This window comes from Poecilia mexicana, unplaced genomic scaffold (assembly GCF_051168715.1).
Source record: "Poecilia mexicana isolate PSO_F unplaced genomic scaffold, ASM5116871v1 scaffold_7, whole genome shotgun sequence".
NCBI lineage: Eukaryota > Metazoa > Chordata > Actinopteri > Cyprinodontiformes > Poeciliidae > Poecilia > Poecilia mexicana.
The window spans coordinates 7,121,548-7,145,676 of NW_028263376.1; the positions used below are offsets into that span (position 1 = coordinate 7,121,548).

The 24,129-nt window shown below is 40.0% G+C and overlaps 2 protein-coding genes across 4 annotated transcripts in view; both read left to right on the forward strand.

Moving 5' to 3' along the window:
* Positions 1-21,244, forward strand: part of LOC148158270 (1-phosphatidylinositol 4,5-bisphosphate phosphodiesterase eta-2-like) — a 107,317-nt gene extending 86,073 nt beyond the window's left edge. The window contains exons 1-3 of one of the 2 annotated variants that reach the window (XM_088006962.1): positions 4,122-5,136; positions 17,521-17,667; positions 20,967-21,244. In XM_088006962.1, the coding sequence (XP_087863088.1) occupies positions 4,905-5,136; positions 17,521-17,667; positions 20,967-21,244 (657 nt within the window). In that variant the 5' untranslated portion in view covers positions 4,122-4,904. Of the gene's footprint in view, positions 1-4,121; positions 5,137-17,520; positions 17,668-20,966 lie in introns of those variants that run through there. The other variant, XM_088006963.1, reaches the window with a different exon arrangement.
* A 72-nt stretch (positions 21,245-21,316) lies between these two features.
* The window catches only part of plch2a (phospholipase C, eta 2a), a 38,699-nt gene continuing 35,886 nt past the window's right edge, over positions 21,317-24,129 (forward strand). The window contains exon 1 of one of the 2 annotated variants that reach the window (XM_088006959.1): positions 21,317-21,493. In XM_088006959.1, the coding sequence (XP_087863085.1) occupies positions 21,317-21,493 (177 nt within the window). The remainder of the gene's footprint in view (positions 21,494-24,129) is intronic. The other variant, XM_088006960.1, reaches the window with a different exon arrangement.

Sequence of the window (24,129 nt, forward strand, 5' to 3'; positions counted from 1 at the left end):
TTTATCCTGGTTAGCATCTCTGCTAACGCCCCCCCAACAGCAGGAGATGTCCATAACTCTTGGCAACTTCACTCACCACTTTGGTGTGAGAAACTCAAGCCCAATGACTTTCTTTGTTGCTGCACTCACGAGTGCAACAACAAAGAGCTCTTGCAGAACACATTGATTAACCACATAGCATCCACAACATAGGGAAGTCCACGTATCACATGCTCTGTATTTGCTGCGTGAGCCCCAGGCTTTCGTTGCATTCGGTTTGTGTGAGAACGTTATTTATGACTAATTAAACAGAAACCTGGTGTGCATATGTTTTCGACAATGCTCAAAAATGAGTGAGCAGTGTAAATACGAAGAGACAGATATTTTTTCTATGCGCATACAGAGTCTTGAAACAATTTGTGTTTTTTCTTCTTTTTCATGTGGCCTCAGATTTAAATTGGGCTTGGAGAAGAAGAGAAGACTGCAGGAAGTTTAGCGTGCGTTTCTCTGAGTGTGGAGCAGCATCCGAAAGGAACGGCTCCAACTTCTCATTAAGGAATCGACACCGGGAACTGAGAAAACATATGTAGCCGAATCACACTCAAGAGCTGTTTTGAAAATAATAATAATAAATAAAAAAAAAAATCTCCAAAATATTTGTTAGAGTCTTTGCAACTGGATTTGTTTTCACCTCACAAATATGAAGCAAATAGTGCAGCCTTAATTATATCTTTCCCACCTTGGCTCTTTCTATAAATGGATTAGAAATATGCTGTTCCATCATTTTCCGCTGGCTGTGAGGTTGAGGAAGAAAGGAGGCAGAATGAAGTTTCTCCCACTTGGCTTGTGCCAGTGTGGGCAGCAGAATTGTCCTCTCTTGTTTTTGCTTGTTGGCTTATGGATGTCCTTATCTACACTGAGGAATCGTGGGTGGGTTTTTGCAACACAACAAAGAAACACATATGTAAACCTCTTTGGACGATAAAATGTTTAAATTCTTTAAAAAATTTGCAAAGTAAAACATGAAATCTTTGTCTCCATGAAGATCTATTTTAAGCCTTTAGCTGGTATTGAATAGTTGAATTATGCACAATCTGTTTACCTCCAGGAAAGGTTCATTGTTACTCTGAAAATTGAAATGAAATATTAGAATCACACATGACTGCTTGGGTGCAAATCTTGGTAGGCTGTTATACGCTACTGATCAAACTCTGAAGAAAAGAAATTACATTTTATATTGGTGGATCTTAGCCTGTTAGCAAACCAACAACAACAAAAAAACAGCCGGGGTAAAGTAAAACTCAGGGAAAATAGATTCCTCTGTTGCCTTCTTCCTTCTATTTCATCTGCTTCGTCACTTTCATATTCTTCAACCTGACAGGAAGACAGCTCAGTTAATGTTTAAATATCTCACCAAAAATGTGGAAAGCGTTGTGTAAGAAAATTGAAAAAAAAAAAAAAACTTCAAAACACTTATTGATCCCAGAAGGAAATTAAATATTATTGTAATTTACAGTAATTAAAATTCGTCAAAGAGTAATTGTAGATGGTGATGGCTGTGGTCAGGAAAGATTTCCTCTAGCAGCCTTACAGCAAATCTGAAGAAGCCTCTAACTGAAGACCGATGTTGAAACTAGGTGAAGAACTTTGAACTTTCTGCTGTGTGCAGAAGCCAGTTGTTAATGCAGCTCTCAGAGAAAGATTTCGTACTTGTCTGGTCTGAGGAATAATGATAAGAACTGTTGTCACTTCTTCTTCCTGCTGCTCCTTTTCTTTGAAGAATATGTCTAATACGCCAATGACTGTGTCAGCCAGAGTGGTCAGCTGCCTCATTTTTGTGTCACTCATCATCACACAGATGAGCGTTTTAGTGGCCAAATCAGAGTTTGACGCCAGCCCCCACCGAGGCTCTGTGAAGCAGAAGTTCAGGATGTTAGTAACTTTAAAAAACAGGGAACCAAACCTTAATGGTTCATCCCTGTCTTCTGTTATCCATTTCAGTCAAAAAAACATTATGTCAACCTGCAAAAAAACTCCATAGGACGCAAAAGAGTGTCAAATGTTTCATGTTGTGCGTTCTATTGAATGCTTTGCTGACACATTACGTAGCAGTCGATGCAGCTTCCTGCATGTTCATCCAATTGCTGCCTGCTGCGGTTGTCCATTCAATAAGCAGCAATCATGCTAAGAGCACAGGGGCATCATAAACTCCACCGACTGAGCTTGTTCTGGCCTTAATATGTCTGCACCCATGCAGAGGTAAATGTAATATCCTCTTCTTGTTATTTATAGCTGCAAACGGGGACTTGATTGCTCTCTCCCTCTCTCTCTCACACACACACACACGCACGCAAAACATACACATTTATGCTGAAAACAAACCCACAGAAAGCAAATGTTCTCCCTCCATCTCTCCTTCCTGGCTGTGGGATGTAATAAGCAGTTTTGGAGGTAAATCTCATCTGACTGTTGGTGCATCTCTCAGTGCGGCTTTCACCCTGAATCTTAACACGGAGGTATGAGGTTCTTGCAGAGCTCCGCTTTCGTTACATATAGGACAGCGCTTCCAGGAGTCACCCCTCACAGTCACTGTCCACAAATCAAGGTTTAAATCATCGCCCTCCTTATTATATCCCATTATTTCCTCTTCCAGCTGTTTTTACGTCCAACTGCTTGGGAAAGATTTCATTAGTCATTAAGCCTGCAGGAGCCTACAATCAGACCAAATGCAAGAGCAAAATGGGCCATTAAAAGAGGTGTGAAAATAATCTGTGTTGAATTTATATTCTTTTATTTGCAGTTCGTCTGATCCCTGAGGCTACATCCTGAAACAAATCATACTTTTGTCTTCATCTGAAGAAATTAGTCTCATCTTGCTCATTTGTTTTGCCGGTTAAAAACTCCAGTTGGGCTTTTAATAAATAAAAATAACTTTTTAAAGCTAGAAAGAAAATATAGCACCTCTGTGTGCTGAACTAAACGCATCTCAACCATCAAGAAGCAGTAGAAGTTCTTCCAAACAGGCTCCAAGTGGATTGAGGCTTTTAGTTAAAAGAGAGAGAAAACAAAACAGCAATTAAATCTAATTCAATCCACTTTTGGACTTTTCTGATTTCTCATGAATATAAAGCATAATTGGAGGCTTTATTCCAACTTTTTAAAGCCTCATTTTCTACTCCTCTGGGTCACAGTTCAGAGATTATTTGAGTTTTTGAGATGCTAAAAACTTTTTGGAAATATTTTTATCCTTTTTTTTTTAAAGTTGATTTAAAAACATTTAATTAGATACAGATGACTATTAGATTGGAGTAATAACTATACTCTGACACAGACACCAATCTTTCATAGTCACTGGATCCATATTCATTTGGCTACCATGGACAGTGAAGAGAAGGGTGAGGGAAGAGGTAACATCCATCTCCAGAACTCTGTTCTAGGTTATGTTACTGCAATAAAATAGATTTTTTTAAAGCTATCTTCATCCGGGGTGCCGCTAAATAACACTGATGCCACATCCTGTTTCTGGTATTAACATCTGCCCAAGCTGATTCAGATGCAAGTAGACAGCTTTAAGTGCAGCTGTTTACACCTGCTGTTAACATTCAGTAGATGCTTCACATGCAAACACCATCTGCTGTTTCAAGCTGAGTTCTGCACTGTGTATGTAGATGCTGTGTAAAAGCAAAGGAACATACAATACAACAATGGAAAGTTTGAGTTTGCCATTGAATGGATCTAAAATCCAAATCTGCAAAACATATTCCAGTATAGCTTACAGGAAGCTTGATTTGCTCCTCTAAAGCTCAGTTATACAACAACTGTGCAGGACCTTGTTGTGATCCTTTAGCTCCCCACCCTGAACCCTGTCTGCATCCAAAGTTACAACATGCAGGTTGGTCCCTGTTTAGGGATTCCACCTGTATAACACATTGCAGAGATGTCTGAATTCCTAATGAAATGTTCCCACTGCCTGCCATCAGCTGTAATCACACTCCAAAGTCCCCAGAGGGTCCATGGTCAGCACAGCGAGTCCACAGACTGCTCTAACTATTACACTAACAGGTAACACCTTAAAAAGAGACACTTGTTCCACTGAAATTGGCCACCTGGGCTTTGGCCCACTTTCCACTGACCTACTTATACGTTTTGGACATATATTCAGTCCTGTTGTACCAAGCTATGAACTTGTTTATGCTCTGACTAAGAAGGTTGCGAAATGCAATAAACTGGGCTCTATTTCTTGGAGTCTCACAAAATGCTGAATTAAGGAAAGGTGGAAATCTGTCAGCTAATAGCCTTTACTGGTCACTATGAGGACAGCAATGTGGGGAATCTACATGATCCATGTTTAGTGGATCCAAGTACCAAGTGGATCCATGGTACCAAGCCTGGTACCATATCTTGGTACCGGGCTTGACCATCCTTTCTCAGATCTCAGTTGGGATTTGCTCCTCTATCTCTGCTTCAGAACTCTAATGTTAGACCAGAAGGCAAAGTCTGAAAACGATGGATTATAGTTATGTTGTGCAAAATAATTAATCTCAGACATTTGATCTAAAACCAGTGTATTTCACTTCTTAATGGGACAAATAACAGATGGTTAAACTGCCACCTTCATTTGAGCAAGAGAAAAAGCAAATAAATTATTAAACATACAAAGTTCAACATAAAAACAGGCTGTACAAGAATCTGTTATTAGAAATACACATATATTTTTAAGCATTAAATAGCACACTTGAAATGTTCGGGAATTGGCAAAGAAACTACATTTTCCAGAGTTTTCATGAAAGCAACACAAGTATGTGCACGTGCGTGGGATTTGACGCGCGTCGGGTGTTTGGTTAAAATTTATATGGCGAAAATGGATGAAACTCGAACTTTCTAAATAAACCCAGTAGCACATAGTAGAATCTTCGTTTGTTTTAATGTTTTATTTATTTGATAAAAATCAGACGGGTACCCCCGAACTGACTAGCTTCCATGAACCGACTAATCTTTGGCACCTGAAGGACGGCTCCTCCAAGATCCACATCTACGTGACCTGGTCCAGAGTGTGTAAGCGGGTTCACGGCAGAGCCAGCTTGCTGTTTGAAACATGCGGTCTGAGGTACGCTCCTGAGAGGGGCGGCAAAAGGAGGAGGCGGCCTAGAGGGTTCGGTGAGTCCGCCATTACTAACACTGACTTCCGCTAGCAAAAAAAAAAAGACAAAACTCGGTTCAGAGGTCCTGTTGATTATACACATCTCATTCCGCCGCAGGTAGCTTCCACAGCTTGTTTAGCTTTCCGACTGAAACCTCTTCATGAAGACTGTTTGGCAAACTGTTGGAAGTTGTAATGAGTGTTTATGGGGTTAGTAATGCAGAGATGGTGATAAGTGAAGCAAATTGGAGAAGAATGTGTCCGTAAGAATGCTGGGTCATAATTACAGGCCTGTCAGTCAGAGGAACTAAAGGTAACTGTTGTAGGTAAGCAGATTGTTTGCATTGGGGAAAGTGCTGCTCTAAGCCTCAGCGGTGGTATGCTCAGTGTGTGTGTGCGCTGATGTGACGTTTCAAGAGGAAAATTAGTGCAGCCACTTGATCCAGGCCAGTTGGTGATCTATTCTGTTTGTTTATTAGTGAATCAGCATGTGGTGTATGACATCAAAACAATTGACCAGTATCACTATTCAGTTTTATTTCAGATTATCATGTTTTTATTATAGTGTTCCGTATTTATTATAAAAATAAGATTCACAAAGCTATAAGTGAAAATACCTGTAAACTATATTACAAAAAAGTTATGTCTTTCGCTTTTAATTAGGCATTTTTCTAAGTAAATCTATGTGGTTTGCTGATGTATTGGCCTTCTGTAAATGACATTCTATCTCTCCCATCAGTTTGTCTGATGGGAGAGTACCATCAGTACCAAGAGTTGTGTACTGATGATACACAACTCTTGGTACTCTTGGTACCTACCTTTCTTATTCTAGTATGTTCAAATAGAGGTGCACTGATTGCAGTTTTCTGGCTGACCACAGATGACCAATCTTTAAAAAGCTTGAACCTGCCGATCCCCATTTTGGCTGATATCACTTTTTTTCTGAAATGTTCCTACGCAAGAAAGTTGCGGAGTTGGTAACAGTGGGGCGATTATTGTTAACTCCAAACATGCAGACATGATGTGTTGAGCAGGGCTAGCAGTCGAAGCTCTCTCACAGCAGAGCAGAAGAGGACAGTGGCTGATTATTTGACCTTTGCTGTAGATGAGATTGGGGGATAAGATTGACTTCACATGTGTCAGTTGATCACCAATCTCCCAAAATTAAGGAAATTGGCGCCTATAAATCTTCTAGCCTATATGTGAAGCTACACAATGTCACGACTCCGTTTGACTGATAAGGAAGTCCTCTCCTGCTTAAGTTTATTCCGACATATACATTCATGTCATCTGTGTTGTATTGTAAATCTGTGCAGATTCAGAGTCATTTAACAGATTGATTGGAAGTTTAATGAGGTAGCTGGTGGTCTGGGAGCTGTCGGCTGAAGCTCCTCCATATTCAGTATTTATTCGTCAAACGGAAAAGAGCAGAGGTCTGACAGTGTCTGACGCTCTCCCCGTGCTCGGACTGCTGCATCTCACGATTGGGTGTCTGAACCTTGAGTCCAGGAATAGTAGCATTATTTTGTGTGTGTGTGTGTGTGTGTGTGTGTGTGTGTGTGTGTGTGTGTGTGTGTGTGTGTGTGTGTGTGTGTGTGTGTTTGAGAGAGAGAGAGAAAATATTTTTCCAAAAAGTGAAAGAATGATGGATTTTTCAGTTTTCACCAATCATAAAGCAGCCTTGGAGATGGAGTGAGCCCACTGTGACGGATGAAAGGATTGTTTTATGTGGAGCTCACATATAACTGTGAGATGTCTGCAGACAGGTGAGGGAAGATCATCGGGCTAAAAATAGAACTAAGAGCATCTCAGTTTTCACTTGGAAACCCAGCCGAAATAACGTCAAACTTCAGAAAGGTTTCTTGGAACAAAGCTTCTGTTAGATGTTGGTTTGACAAATTAATCGTGTTCTGTTGAGCTGTTGGGGGGAATGGTTGTATTTACTGTTCAAACCAGTAATCCTGGTTTTGTTCTCCATCAGCAAGAAGTTCATCCTGGTAACGAAGTGATTAGCTCTCCCAAACAGGCAATCATATTGTTATAATAAATCAGTGTCTTTACCATTTTTATCATTTAGAACTGCAAGTAATGTCATGTAAATAATGTAATAATCATAAATAATAATAATCATAAAGAAATAACCTTTTCCACTTTTAAGTAAATGAAGGTTGACGGGGAAAAACAAGGTGTTCAATGAGAGAAAACGGTTAACCAATGTAGCTCTTTCTTGCCTGTTTCACATGGAAGCTGGTTTAATTTAAAAGTAGAAACCCACTGTACTGTCAAAGCCGTACCTCACATGTTTTTTTTTTAAAGTTTTGTATGTTGTGGGATGACTGTGGGAACAGTATCTGTCTGGCAGGGTTTCCCTCAGTGTATTATTAGCCTGGCGGGCCACTAGGCTTTACTTGTGCCCCCACCAGGCTCAGCATTGCTTTTTTTTTTTTTTAAAGTCTTTTTAAAAAGTTAGCATTTTTTAAGACTTTATAGTTTTTGTTCAGGTATTAATCTTCCAATCTTTCAATAACGCATATCAAGTGATATTTTCTAATTTCCTGTCAACTTTAAACATTTTTTAACTCAAAAATACGACTGGCCACTGCATGAATGACTGCGGGAAAATGTAAAAAGAACACATGGAAATAAAGACTTCAGAAACATATAAAAAAAATAATTAAAACCAGATTCATTTGTGCTTAAATATATAATTTGTTGGCGCTAACCTAAAAAAATAAATATGAAGGTGAATTAAATTCTAAACGTTAAGTAAAGTTCTTTTTTAAATTAATTACATTTGAAGTGCATTGATTTATTTGGGCCATATAATAATTTCTGCTATTATCCTTAAAACGACAGTATAGTTTAAAATGTGCTTTTTTTGAGCTTTGCATCATGTTATGATGTTATTTATGATGTTATAATCTCATCAAAAACATACTTGGAGTGTTGCATTGATTCTTTCATACATTTTTGACATATCCTTTATAATCTCCATAGCAACCATTCAGCAGTCCAAAACACCTGGGTGGACTCCTCCTTGGAGGCGCAGTTCCTCCTCTGAGCTGCAGTTTCCAAGTTTCTTCTAAGCTTCTGTCTCACAGAGCAGCAGCCCTCCCCCACAACTCTCCCACTCAGCTCCTACAGACTAGCCAGCAGCAATTGGCAAACACCTGATGTAGCTGTGCACCTGCTGAGCTCAATATAAGACCTACTTCTCAATGCGACGCTGTTAAAAACATTGTTAAAGGGTTAATAGAGGAGCCATGTTGTGATGACTTCCTGAAGAATAGGAGTTTTTAAACAGACAGAGGCCAGATTTTAAACTATTAAATTACAAAGTAAATTTTCTTTTAAGTCATACTTGATATACATGCAGCATTTTTATAACTGAAGGTAACATAGTTTATTGATTATGCTACAAAATGGCACTATGTGCCTGGAAAACACATAATTCTGCCTCTTTCATCCTGTCATTTTTGGTCCTCCATATTCCAGTAGTATTCCATTCCCCTCTATTCATACATTTACAGTAAGTGTATTATAAAAAGCTGTACCTTTCAACGTTACATCAGACTCCAGCTGTTCCTCATCATCAAGCCTTCAGGTGGAACTTCAGTAAGCAACTTTTTAATTGGCCTTTAACTAGAAAAGCAGCTCCATCTAATCAGGGGCCTGTCACGTCCGCCTGTGCCTGCTGTCTCATTTTCTGTGGGTTAATGCGTTTCACTCAACACATTTAGTAAATCTCCCAGACCAGGATTACTGCATCAGAGGGATTTAGGATCTCTGCCTGCCCAACACATGTTGCACAGTTACCTTTGTGCATTGTGCTCTCATGTTGTTCCTGCAGAATTGTCTCTCTCATGAGCAGCCAGCATTTTTCAGATCTGCTGGTGTCTCACACCAAACCGTGTGTTATATGTTATATGGACCAGTGGTGGCTGTAAATATGACCGGCTGCATCCGTTTTGTTTTTGACGTGGAAGGAAACTGAGATCAGCAGGAGGAAGCTGATCAACCAACTTTTGATGTCATTTTGTGTCGAAAAGGATTTTTCTTTGTTTGCTTACTAAGGTGTCCTTTAAACCCCAGAAAAACAAACAGTTACTGTTACTTTGTTGTTGTTTTTTTTTTTTTTTTTTTGGTTAGATGAAAGAGGATTACCTAAAGATTTTTTTTTACTGATTTAATTGATACTGATTCCTACGTTTTCTTTGAATAGAAATTGATTCCCTTGCTGCCAGTTTTGGCAGCAGTATTTTAACCCTTTGTTGTAGTGCAATGAGCACAGCAAAGAGAAGTGGCTTCAGTCCATTTGGATCGGTACCTTCAGCCCTGATGCGTTCTGCAGCAGCAGCTACCGGAGACAAGCCCGGACCCCCTGCTAGAGGGGCTTTCTCCCTGGAGAAGGAGAAGCAGAAAGACGGGACTGCTTGTGAGAAGCAGGAACAGGCCTCTGTCGGTCGCGTGTTGGAGGAATTTTTCTGGATCGGAACCAGCATTGTGGCTTTTTCCAAATGGCGTCTTGGCTACATGGGTAAGCTGAGTCAGAGAGTCGAAGAGTCGGATAGTTTTAACTGAATGTTGCTAGAAATTAGTCTTCACAAGGTAAATTTTTTTCATATCTCCAGTCTACTGCATCAGGTCAGGTGAGAGTGCTGAAGGGAGACATGATGAGGTTTGACAGATTGAGATAGATGTGCATCACCTTATGACCTCAGTTTATGCAAAACTGGACAACTAATCAATAATTCCACCACTTAAGTTAATTGTAAAGATTTGGAAGAAATTAGATTTGATTTTGCCCTATTTATTTATTCTTTTATTTAGCTGTCAGAGGTGACTCTGTGACAAATGGAATTTGTCCAGAAATAGTGTTTTATAGCTATTAAATACTATTATTAAATAGTACCATGATTTTCATCTTAATTTAGTCCCATTTTGCTCTGCAGTCCTTTTTTTTGCAGTCATCACTGAGTTTTCAGATCTCACTCACCAAGTTGGCCTTTATTATTTCCCAGAACTTGAGAGCTCATCACCAAAAAAACTCTAGAGCGATTTTGAATTAATTTTTGTTCTTTCTAGACCAAAAATTGAAATAAAGAACTGATAATTCCAGCTGACTCTCTCTGATGGGTCATGGCCAGCACAGAAATGAAACCTGAGGTTTAGCAGCAATGTGACATTTGTCCCGGTTGTGGAACGTGTCATGGTTTGCCTCCATTTATCCACAATCCTTTTTCCTGTAGCCTTCCACACTTTCTCATCTAGCATCAGAAAAGTGTCACTACGCTGCAACCAAAGTAGTATTAAAATATTAAACTGCAGCATCTGGTACAGTGAGTTAACACATTGGAATACAGCACACTTGCTCTGCTGTGCTTTATAAAGAGCACAATTATATTTCACACTTCCGCGGTTTGTAAATTTCCCACTGCAGGCGTGAAGGTGTTGAAATCACAGGGTACCACATGATGTTAAACTCACTTCGCAGCACTTCTGTGCTAATCTTAACCACAGACTCATGACTGGCATCTTCACATCATGGAGCCTCCTGACAACGTGAGCCTGGTTACTACGGTAATTACACTACCTGTTCATCACAGTGACATCCTTTTCCTTTTTGTGTCCTAAAGATGTAAAATATCTTCACCACCTTTTGTTTGCCCCCAAAATTGCCACGGATCCCACAGAATCACCTGTTTGTTTTTAGTATTTGTTTGGGACATAAGGTCTGAGCCAACAACCCCCCTCCTGCTTCTCCTCCAGCTTAACCTGGTTTTCTGACAGAAGAGGCGAGCAGATAATTCCACCTGCTTGGCACACATTTTCCCAGTGGCACTAGGTCAGCCATGAAAAGACGTTCAGTTATTCCTCTGACCTCTGCTGTGTTTCTGAGCCACCGTCTGCCGTCTGCGCTTCACTTGACCTCTTTACCAAGTGGGTCACAGAGAGGTGGAACATTTGCGGTCAGGTTTTAGAAACTTTCAATTGAATCTGGGGGTCATTTAAACAAACTCCCATATCCAAACAGCATCCATGCCATGAATTATGAGTCGCATGAAGAAGCATGCGTATGTGTGGATTTGGAATGTTTCATGGTCTAAAACACATGTGGGCCCAAAAATTTCACATTGGTTAAATATTTCCAGATATATCATACATTTTTACATGTTTCCCATGTGCATCACATATTTCCACATGGTTGAACATGTGGAGATGTGTGATGCACATGAAAATATGTGAAACCCATGTGAAAATGTGAATCAAATGGATTTTCACCATGAAACGTTCCACATGTATACATGTTCTTTTTCATTGGACTCATCACTCAAATGGTGTTACAGTGTTTTGGTCAAACTTTCAGATTTGGTCCAACTCTAATGCTACTTAAGACCTCATCTGGCGTTAATATGCTTCTTTTTTTATGAATAAAATCTGTGCCTGAGAATTGTTGAGCTGACACTAGCTTTGTTTTTTCAGCTGACATTGGATTGGACCTTGTTTTTGTTCATTTTGCCATCCACATGCAATCACTTTGTAAATCTGAAGTTGTAACCATGGCAACAAGCCCAGATTCTTGCCTGTGCTTTATTTATTCATGTACTTCCCATGCACTTTTTGTTTCTGCACCTGTACTAGGTGTTGGATGTGTGCTGCTGCTGCTGCTGCTGCTGCTGCTGCTGCTGCTGCTGCTGCTGCTGCTGCTGCTGCAGTGTTTAAACCAGCATCTTTCAGGCTGACTGTATCACTATCTACCCTGTCAGTCCCAACCTTTGATTAGAACAGCTTCATCATGAATTCCTACTGAACTAGGTGAACTTGTTTCTCTAATTTCTCTGTGTGCTGTATTTTGTTAGCATCACATTGTCGGTCTAGGCCAGAGGTTCCCAAACTGTGGGGCGCGCCCCCTAGGGGGGACGCCGTGTCATTGCAGGGGGGGTGCGGGAAGCCGTCTGGATGAAAAAAAACAAAACAAAACATGAACACTGTACGCGCTGGGTTTTTACCTTAGAATGGCCAACTCTCTGTTATTCCTATGTCAATTTGATACAGTAGAGGCTTCCACACTTCCCATATTTGTGTCCTCTGTCACTTTTGTCAGCAGTTAAAACTGTTTAATCCGTTGTTAACATGTTGTAACCTGTTTTTCCGAGCCGCCTTTAAACGCAACATGAGCGCTACAACGCTCGCGCTGGGTTTACACCTGTGAAGGAGACCTGCTGCTGCTGGGCGGAGCTACGTAGGTTTGTGTTAGAATCACGGCAGCAAACCAGCAAAACGCGAAGAACTTTTCACAGTTTTTCCCTCCAAACTAACCGACTGAGTTGAGTAAAGCTGTTGGATGCAGGTAATGTTAGCTAAAAGATGACTAGCTAATATCAATACAGAACCTTAAGCTTAACAAGTACCTTGTAGGCTACAGATGTTGGTGTCTATTTTCAGCTACGTACATCCCCCCTCACGCGTCGTTTCAACCAGACAGCCATTTGTAATCCATAGGGGGGGCGCAGAAAATGTTTGGAAACCACTGGCGGGGTGCAGAAGAAAAAGTTTGGGAACCACTGCTCTAGGCTGTCTGCAGCCAGAGAGGTGCGCCCTCTGTCTGCAGGCTTTATGAATCCAGTCACCACATGAGCATAGCCATCCAAACCCTAGGTGGCATATTCACCATCAGTTCCAGTGAAGATTATTTACCCAACATCCATTCATCAGAATGTAGACAAAGGAAAAGGTTTTGGGGCTTATTTAGAAACCCTGCTAAATGGCTCTGCACTGTCTACCTGGTGGCTGTTTGGACATTTTGAATCTGCAGTGTACTTTTGAGATTTTGGCCTTCATTTTGAGCTGCACCATATATTGAATCAGAGTCATCAGGCTGTGTGTTATTACCAGGAGAAGTCACTGGAAGATTTTGCTGAATTTCAGGTTCTATCCATTCAAGTTTTATTATTATACTTGACCAGCTGGATGGACACATTTGATCAGAATTTTGGTGAACGAAAGGCTAAAGCTCAATGAAAGTAGGGCGGGGAGTGGTCATAATGATGGAGGAGAGCTGCTCATGTGTTGTTTGGTCATGTGACAGTGATGCAGCACAGGATTGTGGGATGTTTTAACTGAAGCAGTGTTTGCGGTGTGGTCGTTTTTCACATTGTTGAAAAGGTAAAAATGTATATCATATCACTAAATATTGGTTAAAATGACAATATTAATGTTATCAGTACTGGTTCACATTTTTCCTGTTTGTGCATCCCTAACAATCTCCATTTTCTACATTCTAAAAAATCCAAACATTGTCAAGAAAATGATTTGCTGGTAAAAGGGGCAGAAAATTCTATCACAATATAGATGTTTCATATCAGTCAATATCAGTAATTGTTTATTAGTTTATTGTTTTAAATATCTTAAATCCTGCCAAACTGGTGACGTAACTTTCCTGTTTTATCCAGTTTCCTCTCTGGCTCTTCTGCTCATGTTCACCTTTCGCTCCTCGTCATTGTTTTTGTAGTTTGAAGCAGTTATGAGGCGCTTGTGAAACCTGAAACTGCTGCTGTGCAAGTTACTCAGCAGGTTGTTGCTAAGTAACCAGTGAGTGAGTTGATGCCACCACTCTTGATTAGCTAGCTGGACATGAGAGGTTGAGATCCTTTCCTCTGGCTACATCTCCCAGAATGCTTTGCAGTTCTGTATCAGACTTTATTGAAATTATTGGCCGTTCTACTGGACGTATTTTCTGTTGATATTGATCTGGTCTGTGCTATCGATTCATTGTCTAGTCCTTTAGATAGAAACATGAAAATGTTTGCAACAATATAGCTCTTACAAAACAGACACTTTCTCCTCATTTCTCTCCAAACTGAAGAAGGAGGAGTTTGACCTCAGCATTCGACAAAGTTATGCTCTTGTGCTGGTGTGAGTAGGTGATGCATACAGGTGAGGATCCCTCCCCTGCTGCGAGACGGGATGAGGCTGTTTATATCCGTGTCAGGCCGGGGGATGGAGCTCTGACCCGACGACCCGCGGGGTCCGGATGGGCTCGCTGCAGCTAAACCCTCTCAGCAGCTTATTTCATGGATTGCTGCCTCCTCTTGGGCTGAACAAGTGCAAATCCTTGGCTCTGTTACACTATGGATGCATTCAGCAGACATGCACAGATAATCACTCTTTCTTTGAAATCAATACCAGCTCTCTCACAGCCGTGTTCCATTTATCTGGCATGAGCACAAGCTGTAAAATCATTAAGGTTTAGTTGCTTATAGATTCGATGCTCTGTTGGCTTTTCTCACGCTGGAAGCAAATGACTACACATTGATGGCGTGTTCAGACTGAATGCTCTGGTTGAGTGGGACAGTGTAAAGCAGAGGAGCTATTTTTAATCAGAGCTGAATGCATTAGGGTCTAAAATAACTTCAGCACAAGTTAATCAGGCTAGATCTTCCGGAATAATATTGTAAAGCATCTATGCCATAGCAAATGACAGCATATTAATGCTATAATACTGTTGTTTAAAGAATGACCACACATATTCATGAGCAGTGTACAGTGAAATGTGTGTGTGTAGATATGTTTTTATCTAAAGTGATGCCTACAGCGTCGGGCTTTGATTTTGCACAATGTAGCAGCAGCCGTTCATCTGAACAATGGAGCCAGTGGAGCAGCTGCCCCCACCACAACTCCCCTCCATAAGGGTCAGGGAGATGTTAAAAAAACAACACAGCTTTTACTGCCTCACTTTGTGACTGAAAACACCCCTGCAGTCAGACTAACTTTCTGGATTGTAAATTCTCATCTCACTTTTCCCCACTGACTGTAATGTTTGTACCAGAAATAATCGCTAAACCCACCCAGTCATTGTTATGAATGGCACCTCGTACTCCCACTGCCCCACTCACAAACACACAGTCACCTGAGAAGACCATTGTGTCTTTAAGGGTTAAAATATGTAGTTTTGATAAATTTGGTCAAAGTGAAATTGAAACGAGAGCTGTACAATGTATGAAACTGAAGTTGGAATATCAATATGTTGAATATTGCCACCGCTAAGAACTGCTTGGATGCAACATTGTTCGGTTCGTACATATTGATGGTTTGTTTTGTCTGTTGTGTGGACTCTAGCTGGCCTAAATGCCATAACTAAGCATATATATTTTTCTTTTTGGCTGAGATCCTAAAACTCATTTAAGGTGGTGGAGACGATAGTAATGCTAAAGTAATATAAGTTATATTTATATTTACATGTGCTTACGTGTTTAAAACAACAAGGACGTCTTAAATACACATTTCCTTTGTTTACAGTTTTAAATACTCAAAACCTTTCAGAAGCTAGTGTCAGTAAGACCACGACTTGCACAGCTCCAGTAACAAACGTCATGCCTGTTCATGTAAACACCATGTGAAGAACCTTTATCACATTTGCTTCGGATAAAAGAAAACTTTTTTTGTATGTTTTCTGGGGGGGTTATTTTACTAATTATTAAAACCTCTAAGTGACACATAAAACTCTGTTTCTTAAAAGGCAATGTAATGAATTGTGCAGTACTGACATCCTCAGCATACAGCATGCCGTTTCTGTTTGTTGATGTTGGTGTTTGCAGTCTGCAGCAGATCTGCAGGTGGGAGGAAGGCTAACACACCAGTTGATGTGAGTGGGATTCTACAGGGAGCAACGTCCTGCCTGTTTAAATGAGCCAGCCCTGTTTGTTGATGTGGAGTCTGTTAACAAACTCCTGTGCAGGAATCCACTAGCATAGGTCAAGAGAACAGGACTGGACTACATTAACGATACCCTGAGGGAGGGGGTTGGGTTGTATGTGCAGTAAGGCCAAATCAATGCTCAGTCAGAGCCATGCTTTGAACTTTTCATGTAATATGCATTCAGGAGAAATGGGACATATCTTTAGTTTGACTTTTTTTTATCTTTGCTGCTGAAATAAATGTTAAAAACAAGTATTCATGATGACTTTTAGATAAATGTCCTGCATTTACCATTTATCAGGTCCATAGGACCTCAAAGTGCTTTACACTACATTCAGTCCATCTCTCAATCACACACTGATGGTGGTGAGCTACAGGATAGTAGCCACACCTGTCCTGGGGAAATCTGGCAGGTGAAGCTGCTCTGCATCGGCGCCACCAGGAGGCAAGGCAGGTGAAGTGTCTTGCCCAAAGACAAAATGACAGAGGGACAAATTGGGATCTCAAACCAGCAAACTCACTGATCACGGGACAAAGTCCTGCCATCCTCCCAAATTTTGGGGAAAATGAAGATGGTCTTTATGAGAATATAGGGGAACATTATCCTGACGTCAGAATTCTTCTGAAAATATAAAAGCCATCTTGGGATTAAATTAGTCTAGGTGGGTTTGTTTAGTCTACTTGTTAGTTGTTCTTTCATGGATGTTTGAGAAATCTTTGAATCTCCCATGGCAACCACTCCGGGGGCCTAAGTTCTTTGTTGGAGCTGCAGTCTCGGCTGAGTTTCTGCCTCACCACTCCGCTCCTCCAGACTAGCAGCAGCAGTTAGCGAACACCTGGTGGAACTGATCATACCATATGAACTACTTCTCTTTGCTAAGCTCCTAAGAACATTGTTTAAGGCTTAATGAAGAAACATTGTTGTAATGACATGTTGAAGAAACACCATGTCAGAAAGAAAAGGAGCTTCTTAAAGCGACAGAGGCCCAATTTCAGGGTGTAAAATTGCAAAGTCAAATTTCTTTTTGATGCATAATTTTTATAACAACTGAAGGTAACATAGTTATTTGTGCCATTTCATAGCATAATGTGCATGAAAAATACACAATGCTTCTCCCCACACCGTCTTCCTAGTAATGACTGTTTAGTTGAATGTTCTGTCGGCTGTCTGTCAGCCCTTTGTGCTGCTGAGGTGGCCTACTTTCATACATGTTGCAGGCGAAGTGTCTGATCAGATGTGACAGACACTTGATAATTGATAATTTGGTCACAGTTTGTGTAACTGCAGCCTGGGGTCATTGGAGCCCCGCTGCAGCTAAATGATCATGCATGATGTTCCTGCAGAGCTCCTGGCAGACAATCTGTGTTTTCAACAGTACGATTTTATTGTAGGAAATTACCAGTTCTGGATGTTTGGGTTGCAGAATCAACCTCACATCTACACACATTGTTTGGTTTGTCCTGGTGTCTGTCTCTGCCTTGTGGAGCAAAGCTTAGTCATGAAGAAATGTCTCTCAATTTACTATCATTTGTTTCCTTTTTGCAGAACGACTCTTGAATGTGCAGAAGCACTATATTGTTGTGTGTTGATGCTAGTGAGAGGATTTAATACAAAAAAACCCCCTGCACACTACCACACACTCCAACAGTTTCACTTTGAGTTTCTGACCATGTTTTCATTCCATCCTTGTTCTCTCTTGCAGTGGAGAAATGCATGAGCTCGATGCAGATCGGGACCCAGATGGTGAAGCTACGTGGCGGCTCCAAGGGACTGGTGCGGTTCTTTTACCTGGATGAACACAAGTCCTGCATCCGCTGGCGGCCGTCACGCAAGAACGAGAAGGCCAAGAGTGAGTGACAGATGTAGGATGGGTTGCTCCTGTAGGGTCAGGGCCTCGCCATAGAGTTCATATGCAGGGGAAACTTCAGGTAACTTCTGTTGCCATGCAACCAGCCTGAGTGTAGTTTCTCCCTGTGCTGCTATATGCCGTCCTGTCACTAAAGGCTACATTGAGGCCTTGATGATGTGAACTTCAGCCTTTTCTGCAAGCAGATACTGTCATCAGTTTCTGTTGAGTTTTTGAAACAGCAGATAAATAGACACACACACTGTCAGATGGAGATCCCCATCCTCTATGTTTATTTGTCGTACAATGTGAAAGTATTCCTCACCTTACAGAAACAAAATGCAGATTATATGTAATAATTAAAGGAACACTATCAAAATCTACTTGGCTCCACCAGGCAGAGAATTTACATGTTATAAAAAAAACCAATTTGATTTAATCAACTGGTATACTTATCTGTGAAGGGGTTTGGACTACGAGACTCAATCCATGGCTTCAAAACAAAAGTCTTTACAAAAGAAAATGAAAGTTGTCATGTTGGAATACAACATTATAGACATCTTGAGGAGTTTATATCCAGCAAGCCGGGATTATACTAATTTCTCCCATGCACATACATTATACTCCAGAATAGATAATTTTTTGCTTTTAAAAAAGATTACCATAATGTTTGTGACTATGAGATGGGCAACACTGACCTCTATGATCATGCCCCCTATTATTAAATTTAAAATTAGATGAGGACCTCACGAATACACAGTGGAGATTAAATATGACTGAACGACTTACAGTTTACAGAACTAATCAAATCTGACATAAATATATTGCTAAAAGAAACCCTTAATGGAGAGGTTAGTCCAGAAATAGTCTGGGACACGAAAAGCAGTTATGAGGGTTAAAATGATAAGAGAACAAACCACCTGCATTATCAGAAGAGGCCGAGACAAAACAGGAACAAAAACTGGAACATAGTGAAAGCTCAAAATATTAAGAAATAAAATTAATGCAATGTATTTACAAGAATTGTGAAAAAATACCGAACAGGAGCTTCTATGAATCTGGGGCTAAGTTTGCCAGAGAAAATTACAAAAGCAATGTAATATAATTTAGAGGTGTAACAACACATTTCTCAATAATGGGTAAAAGTCAAATAAGAGATTTTCAGAACAAGTTATAGGTTGGTGCAACAGGATTTCTACACATTCTACAGATGGGACTATCTCAATCTGGAAATTATTAGACATCTGGACGAGCAGGAATCAGTGCTTGATGAAATACTAATTCCATATCAGGCAAAATCCAAAGAGAGTTATATTATGACTATATAAGGGACTTATGAGTAAAAAACCACATTCAACCTCATATGTAAAAACAAAATGGGAAAAGAAAAGTAAAATGGAAATCACCAAAGAGAGCATTGAAATGTACAAACTCCTATTCATGGAGAGAATTTATTTGGAAATGCAAGCTTAGATTTTTTTTAGACCACCAAAACAAAAAAATTATTGTACTAGAGAGGAGGCAACATAAAAACACAGAACCAAACCACTGGCTTATTTTACGTCTGTACAGTTAAAAGATTATATTGCACAGGAATACACAAAAATATCAAAAGTATTTTTAATCCCAAGGGGGCTCAGGGGATCAGTTTCCTGTGGGTTCCCCCTCCTCTGTAGTCCTGGGAATAATAAGCTTCTTAAGTCAGTTTAATTATTCATCAGCTTTAATCTGGCCAAACAGTGTTTTACACACCAGCCCTAACATAAAAATAACCCACACAACGTCACTGACAAACCCGTAGAACTGCAGACTTGTTTTAAATTGAGGTAGTAAATGATGGTGGGGGGGCTGGTTGGAACTCATTAAGACTCTTGATGTCCTCTAAATGTGTCTGTGAGCAGATGTTCTCGTTGCATTGGAGCATAATGAATGAACGAGGCTAAAAAGTCAGCCTTGCTGTTTTATGGTTGAGAAAATCTGGATATTTACCAATTATTAGAGCCCAGAGAGGATTTGAAAAATGCAAAGTGTTAACACTATGACCTCATTAAGGACTTTAAAACAAAGTGCTTGTGATTACTACTCTGAAAGGTTTTTCTTTCTGTGCTTCCACTAATAATGCCAGAAAGATAACTGCAAAAGAATAACGTGGAGAAAATCACTGTGCTGGCAAAGAGGGCTGGGAGATACAGCCCAGTGTAAGAGTTTCATGTCAGTAAATATAATGAATCATTGATAGGCCATTTTATTTCAAAGCCGCTGACAAAACCTGAAACTGCTATGCAAGTTACTCAACAGGTTGTTGCTAGGTTAGCGAGACTGAGTGAGTACGGCTACATTCAGATAGCAGGCTAATGCGACCTCCATCCGGCTTTTTCACGGCGGTCTGAACGGCCCAATTCTAACCTTTTTTTCCAGAAAAAAAAATCTGATCTGCGCCACTTCCATATGTGGAACGTAGTTTTCAAAGCATCAACAGTCATATTGGCCATGTCTCATTTTGACATTCATGCCATTGATGTGAAACGTGTCTGAATTCTGCACCAGAAGAAGCCGGACGCAGTAAATCAGGAGGTGAACAATGGCTGACCATTATAGTAGTGAAGTGTCTCCCATTCCAATCCCACCAGTGCTTCTCCGACTCCACATCCAAACAGGTTTCTGTAAAGAAGCTGCAGTCAGTGCTCCACTATATTGCAGTTATCTGGGGTTCTTTCATCTTATGATTTTGTACAGGTACTGTCTGTTCCCATTGCTGAATAAACTTTTCAGTTGAAGGTTTTAATAGATTTGCTCAGATATGATTTGTCTTAAAGATACTTCAACAATATCTTCAAGAATTTCATAAAGTCGCCTGCTTACCAGTGATTTGGTTTGATTTTTGTAAGTAAATAAAATCATTTTATAACAGAACAACTCTGTCAATGTTGTTGTAATATTTCAGTAACACTGTCCTGATATTTAATGTCAATAAAATAACGTTCAATCACTTTTTGACTTGTTTGATGCACTTTAAATAATGAACTCTACTACCACACATGCTCGTCTATTTATTTAGTCGAGAGGTCAGGGGTTATTTTTAAAAAATTTATTAAAAAGCAGTGTATCTTGCAATCTTACTGCAAGGTCTGTCCATATTCTACAGCCAACATTAAAGAGGGCCATACAGATTGACCTGCCTAGTGTAATTTTGAAGGGTTTTTTTTAATGTTCTTTTGATACAAGTGTCTCCTTTTAAAAAAAAAAATGCGTTTTGTATTGAGGTTATCTTCTACAGTTAAATGAACTTCCTGTTTTCTCAGTCTCCATTGACTCCATCCGTGAGGTCTGTGAGGGAAAGCAGTCTGAGATCTTTCAGCGGTATGCAGATGGCAGCTTTGACCCAAACTGCTGCTTCAGTCTGTATTACGGAGAACACATGGAGTCCCTGGACCTGGTATCTGGAACAGGAGAGGAAGCCCGGACCTGGATCACTGGCCTCAAGTACCTGATGGCCGGGATCAGTGACGAGGACAGCTTGGCGAAGAGGCAACGCACCCGCGACCAATATCCTTCACCGAGTCATCAGTTAGAGACATGACAACACTGATGAGGCTCTGTCCCACATTATTATTATATATTGGAGGAACATTTTGTGCTGTTCTTCAAACCGATGCATCACATTTTTTGTTCAGCTTTCCTTAACCAGAGTTTTGTCACGTGGCTGAAGCAGACGTTCACTGAGGCTGATAAAAACGGCGACGGGAGTTTAAGCATCAACGAGGTTCTTCAGCTTCTGCATAAACTCAACGTCAACCTGCCTCGACAAAAGGTCAAACAGATGTTCAAGGTACTGATGAAAGCTGATGCTACATTTCTTGGTTTTCTAGTTTTAGTACACAAGCCTTGATCTCTGTTTTATTATGATCATGTTTAGTTTAAACCCAAAACCAATTGAAGCACAGTATTTAAGAATAGAATACATCAGATCAATAAAGAATATTTTAATGCAGAAATGCTGACTTAATACTTGTTTATATCAGCTTAAAGTTGGTTGTTGGCTAAAAGTACCAATAATCTGACAAACATTGGACTGCATACTTTTTTAATCATAAAATTGTAAATTGATGGGTTTTTTTTAACTTTTACCCTTTTACCCCTGTTGCTTTGATAGAATAATTCACTTTTACATTCTCATCTTCAGGTTTGTTTTACTCAAAAAACAAATCAGAAAAAAGCAGCAATTATTGTGATGACTCCTAAATATGAATGTAAGACTGTAGTCCTACATTCCTGAGTCCTACAATCAGGAACGTAGTGTTTCTCCAGGGGAAAGTCTGCAGTCACTGAAGAACTGCAAAAAAGGCATTTGTTTCATAAAACTGATACCTGCTAGGATTGTTAATATGAAGAACCAAAACTAAAAAAAGGTGAAAAAAAATATATAGTTTTTGTTTTTCCTTTTCCTTACACGTGTTGTCATCAAGAAATTAAAATGCATGCTGTTTTTTCTTTTCCTTATACATAAGTTTGTCAAGAAATGCATAGACTTTATTTGGTCTTTTTACTTTTACATCAAGAAATTTATTTTGTTTTGCCTTTGCCTCATACATGCATTTTGATTAAAACTAGAACTACTAACCAACGTCAGCAGCCGCTTCACTTAAACCATCAAAAACCTGCAGTGGACCTCTTCTAAATGAAACACATGACCTGTCCGAGCATCAACAAGGAAAACAATAAAGTCAGGAGTTATAGCGTTATTTTCTAAAAAAAAAAAAAAAAAGTTGCTAAGCTTCAACTCAACTTTAGGGTTGAATGTAGGATCTTAAACATAGTCAGCCTTACTAAATAATTCTTTATTTTTGTTTGAATATCTTGTCTATTTCTTAAAGGATACTACAGCTTTGAAGCTGCCGTAGTGGTGGAGTCTAGTGACTGACTCCTAATGTCAAGGGGTTTATTTACTGCTATAAGTACTTCCTTCCTGGCAGATTGTGAATGATCAGTGAAGACAGTGACTGCTGCAGATGTTGGCTGACACGCAGCACAGGGATTAGCATGTTGACCTGTTAAACATGTTGTTTTAGCCCTCTTCCTCCAGAGCAGGCAGCCAGTTGGCTTCCCCTAAGACCAGTGTCCTGAGCACGTTCTCCATATGCTGCTCCTGGGACACAGATGGCCTGCTCTGTAATGCGGCATAAACACACTGGGCACCAATCTGGCTCTGTGTGTGTTTGTGTGTGTGTGGACATCAATGCAGATTTGTGTGCTTGCAGTCACTAGGCTACTTTCTTGGCTTAACCTTCTTAGAGTCTTTACCTGTCTGTATATTGGCTCTGCCATAATGTGAACTAATATGCAACCATATGCAATACAAGAAATGTAAAATAGGATTGAAAAAGTATCAATCTAGTTAATTTGTGATCTGATTTAATGGATGTAAAAGTAGCTATATCAGAGCTGAGCAGTTCAATGGCTGCTGGAAAAGAAAAATGTTTTATCGGCTGCAGTACAGAGCATGTGTCCATTTTCTCCCAGTCACAGAAAACAGAGCTTTGTGGCTTTATTTTATTTTTGCTTTCAGTGGCCAAAGAAAGTTGTAGTTTAGGAAGGAATCCTTTAAAAACGACTAGCATTACACAGCAGGATTTACCAAAATACTTGAACTGAAGGAAGGTTGTGTTCCTACTGTTCTTCACGATTCTGCAGATGATTTTGATGGAAGCACGTCTTCTGTGACTCGTATTGTTGTTGGGCACTAACATGATTTGACATTTAGCACAAGCTAACGCTGAATGATAGCCTCTGCTAGTCCCGTGTCTCATGTTACATTACTCATAATATCTGCTAATATCTGTGTATTTACTGTCAAAATTATAGTAAACTGAAAGTGATGGTCTACATGGAGAAGATGCAGTGTTTGTGAAAACATGTCGAACGCTCGGACATTGCCAACACTGAATTTTTGTTTTGTTTGGGTTTTTTTGCATGTTGAGAGAAGTGCTTCTCCACTAACCTCGCAAATGTATATTTTAAAAAAGGTTGCACTTGTGGGGAAAAAAAAACATTTTGTGTGCTGAATTATTGTGCTGATGTCAGCTGCTGAACTTCACATCACAGCACATTGAAGCAGAATCCTCAGACTCTGAATTAATAACGATATAAATGTGTTTCAGAGCCACAGCATTTAATCCTTCAGTGGTTGTGGGTTGATGGTTATTCAGGATGCTCTTCTTCTTCTGCTTCAGGGTCAAAGATGTGTGTTTGTGCCACTGTTCATGTGTTTGTAGCCTTTTTCACACGTCTGAGGTGCTAATGTAAACACTGAGTTAGGAGTGCGAGACCAACAGTAACTTATTTACATAGTCGTGACATAGCCCTAAAACGGCGCGTTCCTAAATGAGCTCAAGACAGGCAGAACTGATCTGGTGAAATCTCAAATGTCTGAGAATGATATTGTGTATTAAAAGTAATGAACATGTT